This window comes from Dendrobium catenatum, unplaced genomic scaffold (genome assembly GCF_001605985.2).
Source record: "Dendrobium catenatum unplaced genomic scaffold, ASM160598v2 original_scaffold_7746, whole genome shotgun sequence".
NCBI classification, from domain to species: Eukaryota; Viridiplantae; Streptophyta; class Magnoliopsida; order Asparagales; family Orchidaceae; genus Dendrobium; species Dendrobium catenatum.
Window position 1 is genome coordinate 58,812 of NW_021326206.1, and position 4,608 is coordinate 63,419.

Sequence of the window (4,608 nt, forward strand, 5' to 3'; positions counted from 1 at the left end):
CTGCTGAGGGTACTTCAGGAGGCATCATGGTTTTATGGAATAGGAATATGGTGTCTTTTGATATAAGGGAGACATCTTCACAAGTAATTGTTGGTAGTCACTCAGTTCCTAACTTAGGAATTTGGAGAATTGCCACGGTTTAAGGGTGCAGAAATTATAAGGAAAGGGAAATCTTATGGAAACAACTTCAGGATTGTATGGTGGATGTAATTCCCTCTATTATTGGAGGGGATTTTAATTGTATTATTAACAAGGAGGAGAAGAGAGGAGGCAAAAGGTTCTTGTTCTCAAAAGGACCTAGGGAGATGAAAGTTTTATGGTGAACTCTGATTTCCATGACATTGGAAGTATGGGACCAAGATTTACTTGGAGTAATAACAAACAGGGGACCTTTCGGATTTGGGAAAGGTTGGATAGATGTATTTTGAATTCAGCTGCTATTCAAATGCTTCTAATGGCTACAATCAAGCATCTTGCTAGAGTAGCATTGGATCACAGTCCAATTGTTCTAAGTATGAAGGATAAAATACATGGTAAGACTAAAGTATTTAAGTTTGAGGACACTTGGAGATCATATCCAGCTGCAAAGAGTATTGTTTATAACTCTTGGATGAAGACTGATTATGGTGATGAATATAGTATACTCCAAAGGAACCTCAAACGTACGATGAAGGCATTGTTTTTCTGGAATAAAAATAAATTCAAGAACTTGAATGTATTGAAGGAAACTTTGAAGAAGGAAATTCTTGATCTTCAAAATAGGGAAGCTTGTGATGTTAACTGGAATGCTGATGATCTTATTTTGCTAAGGAACAAAGTGCATGAACTGAATGTTACATTGAGGAAGTTGTCTACTTGGTGGAATCAAAGGGCTAAAGTGAAATGGCATGAGGAAAGTGATATTAATTCAAGTTTTTTTTTTCAGAATTTTGCATCAGCAAGACATAATGGAAATCGAATTAACCAAATTAAAGATGAGTTCAATACGCTACAAGTGGAGGAAAATCAAATAGAGAAGGTGTTTACAAATTTTATTGAGAAGAAATGGCAGCATAGAAACTGTGAACTGATGGGTTGGCCATCTATTGAAGAAATCCAGAAAGTAAATAATGCTGATTTGGTTATGCTTAATGAGGAATTCTCAGTCCAGGAATTGTAGATCTTGGTTTTTCAGCAAGGGAATAACAAGGCACCAGGCATTGATGGAGTTACTTCATCTTTTTATAAAAGCTATTGGAGTATAGTTTGGGAGGTTTTATGGAATGCAGTTAAATGTTTTTTCAAGACTGGTTTCTTAAATAGAGAATGGAAGGATACTTTAATTACTTTGATCTCTAAAGTAAAATATCCTTTACTTCCATCAAATTATAGGCCTATTAGCCTATGTCAGACCAACTATAAAATTGTGGCTAGCATGTTAGTCAACAGATTAAAGAAAGAAATTGACAAGATGGTGTATGAAGAACAAGCAGCTTTTATTCCCGGTAGATCCATTTCTGAGCTTTGTCTTTTGGCTCAGGAGATTTTCCATAAGTTCAAGTTATCCAAGAATAAGAAGGGATTGATGGCTCTTAAATTGGATATGGAACAGGCATATGATAGTATGGGCTGGTCAACACTTCATCAGGTTCTTAAGTGGTATGGTTTTCCTACTCTTTTTTCTAACCTCCTTATGGAATGTGTTGTAGATGTGAGGTTTTCTAACATTATCAATGGAAGAAACTCCAATTGGATTTGTGCTAAAAGTGGCTTCCGTTAAGGATGCCCTCTTTCTCCGTATCTATTTATTCTGTGCTCTCAACTCTTATCCAATTCTTTGGAGCAAAGGGGGAAGAATCTTGGTATTCGGATTTCACCTAGAGGTCCAAGAATCTCGTATCTTCTTTATGCAGATGATGTATTGATTTTGTCTCATGTTTCTATTACTTCAGCCAAAGAATTGAAGAATATTGTGGAGGAGTTTTGCAAGTGGACAGGACAAAGAGTCAATATCAACAAATCACAAATTTTATTTGGCAAGATGGTGAGCTACCCTTTAAAGAAGAAGATTACCAGAATCATTGGTTTTAAGGAGGTCAAGGAGATGAAGTATTTAGGGGTCAAGATCTCACTTAGAAGAAGCAAAGTGGTGGATTTTCAAGAACTCTTGAGTATGGTCATGGACGAACTCAATTCTTGGGGTAAGAAGTATTTATCAATGGGAGGTAAGCTCGCTCTCATTGAAACTTCTTTACTTTCTATGCCAAATTTCTTAATAACTCACTCTTTGGTTCCAAAAAGAGTTTTGTATGAGATAGAAAAACTTTGTAGAAGTTTTTTATGGCATAAGAGTGATGGGTCTAAAGGTATGCAGTATGTTGCTTGGAGTGAAATTTGCAAGCCGAGAAGTATGGGTGGGTTGGGTTTGCAATCTCCTTTATTGAGAATTGTCTCTTTGAGATCTAGATTGGATTGGAGCTTCATTCAAAAACAGGACTCTTTGTTACACCAAACTCTGAAAGAAATATATGGAGATGAGATTATGAAGGATGATCAGAAGTTAATCACGTCTACTGCTTGGAAGATATTGCTGGATGGGGGCAAAAATTTGAAGAATGTTATTAGATGGAAGGTTGGAAAGGGAAATAAAATCAGTGTTTTGAATGATGCTTAGTTGCTGGATAAAAGCATCATACGATGGCCAACTTATGTGGACTGTAATGTGCTGGAAGGAATGTTTGTTCAGCAGCTTTTGACTTCTAATGGTGGTTGGAATTTTGAACTGCTTCGTAGGGCCTTTCATTCAGAGCTAATTTTGTTGATTGTTCAAGTCCGAACCAAGGATGTGGAGGAGGATAATATAGAGTTGCTGAAGTGGTGTTCAGGGAAAACAGTCTCTGCACTAGTTTATGAACAAATGCTGAATGACAGATATAATGTTGATGACGTAGAATACTTCAAATGGCTGCGGAAGCTCAAACTAAGTAAGAAGGTTGAAATTTTTTGGTGGAGGCTAGGCAAGGCTGCAATTCCAACTAACCTATTTCTTAGGAACCATAGAATCTCTTTGATGGATAGCTGTGATAGAGGATGCCAAGCGGTGGAATCTTACGAACATATTATGGTTCATTGTAAGTATATGGTGGTGATCATCAAGAAGGTACGAGAATGGGGTATTATGATCCCTGTTTTTAACTCTTTGGAGAAATGTCTTTATGAACTTAAAAGGCTTTCAACGTCTAATTCTGGAATTGCAAAGTTGTATTGCTCGGTCATTTATCTATCTTGGAAGAACATAAACTATGTGATGCATGGTAAGGAGGCATTGCCTGCGTCCTTGGTTGCTTCCAATGCATTATTTTTAGTTGTTTCCAAGTCTAGTCCTTATCTTTCTAGCTGGGGTACTAACCTCCTTAGGGAGTCTTCAAACACTTGGTGCCCTCCACCGAAAGAATGGATTAAGATCAACCTAGATGCTTCTTTACTTACTTCTAATCCTGGAGGTATTGGTGGGGTCTTCGAGATCATAAAGGATGTCTTATTTGTGCATTTGGCAAGAAGAAGATTCATTGGGATGTGGCACAACTTGAAATGGAAGCAATCATTAGGGTGAAGAATTTTCTTAAAAGCTGGATGACGGAATGAAAGGGGGTGATCATTGAGAGTGATAATGTCAACATTGTCCATTTCATTCAAGATTCTTTGAAAAAGAATAATTGGCCGCTTAATAGTAGAGATACAAATGAGGTTTTGTTCCTTAATGATTTTAATAAAGTAGTTTTCCATCATGCCCATAGATATTGTAATAAAGTAGGTAATTGTTGTGCTACTTTGGCAATGGAAAATAGTTTTTCCTTTGATAGTTTTTCTTTTGATAGTATCCCTTCCATATTGATGATTTTGATCAAGAAGGAATGTGATACTTTGAATACTTGTATGTAGTTCTTTTCTTGGTTCTATTAATGCAAATGCTGCACTTCTTCAAAAAAAAAAGAAGGTATTAAGTCTTCCAAGAGTAGAGTTGAGCTCGTGCACCTTTGATTTTAGCAGCAATAGTTTGTCTTCAGAAAGGCCGCCACCTTCAGCTTCTTCTTCTAGCAATTCTAACATTTCTCTCTTTACATGATCCTTCAAAACATTCAAGTTTTGATGTTTGGATTTACTCTAATAATATAAATCACTCATTGCTCTTTTAAAATTTAGATTTAGTGAATGAGCAACATCTCCTTGAAAGTTTTTCTCCCATGAATTGGACATAATTATTGTTGAAGCAGGGTAGGATGCCCAGACATCATCAAACCTCAGATATCTACATTTTCAAAAACCTAAAGAGAAGAGTCTAATTAAGATAAGATTGAATCTAAATCTATTCTAGCAAGGTGTCAAATAGCTGCCAATTGGATAGCTTATAAAGCTGCATAATTCATTGCAGAATTCACAAGACACCGATCCAACCTTTCTAGAATATGAGCTCCAGCTCTTTTATTATTACACCAAGTAAATTTGGGATTACTTTATAATGACCACATTTTTGTATGAGGTCACTAAGGCCCTTCCAAACTCCAGATTAATTCAAAATACTATAGGCCTAAAGATCCTTTCCTAGAGCCAGACCTTAGGGCCTACTCT

The 4,608-nt window shown here is 36.5% G+C and overlaps 2 protein-coding genes across 2 annotated transcripts; both read left to right on the top strand.

Moving 5' to 3' along the window:
* The first annotated feature begins 316 nt into the window (after nt 1–316).
* LOC110105397 lies at nt 317–1,159 on the top strand. The gene has a single exon (XM_020834879.2). It carries the CDS (start codon nt 317–319, stop codon nt 1,157–1,159), a length of 843 nt encoding a protein of 280 aa, XP_020690538.2.
* A 291-nt stretch (nt 1,160–1,450) lies between these two features.
* LOC114578389 lies at nt 1,451–3,592 on the top strand. Its single transcript, XM_028691546.1, has 4 exons — nt 1,451–1,638; nt 1,828–2,204; nt 2,346–2,611; nt 2,654–3,592. The coding sequence occupies exons 1-4, from the start codon at nt 1,451–1,453 to the stop codon at nt 3,590–3,592; spliced, it is 1,770 nt and encodes a 589-aa protein (XP_028547379.1).
* Nucleotides 3,593–4,608: the final 1,016 nt, after the last annotated feature.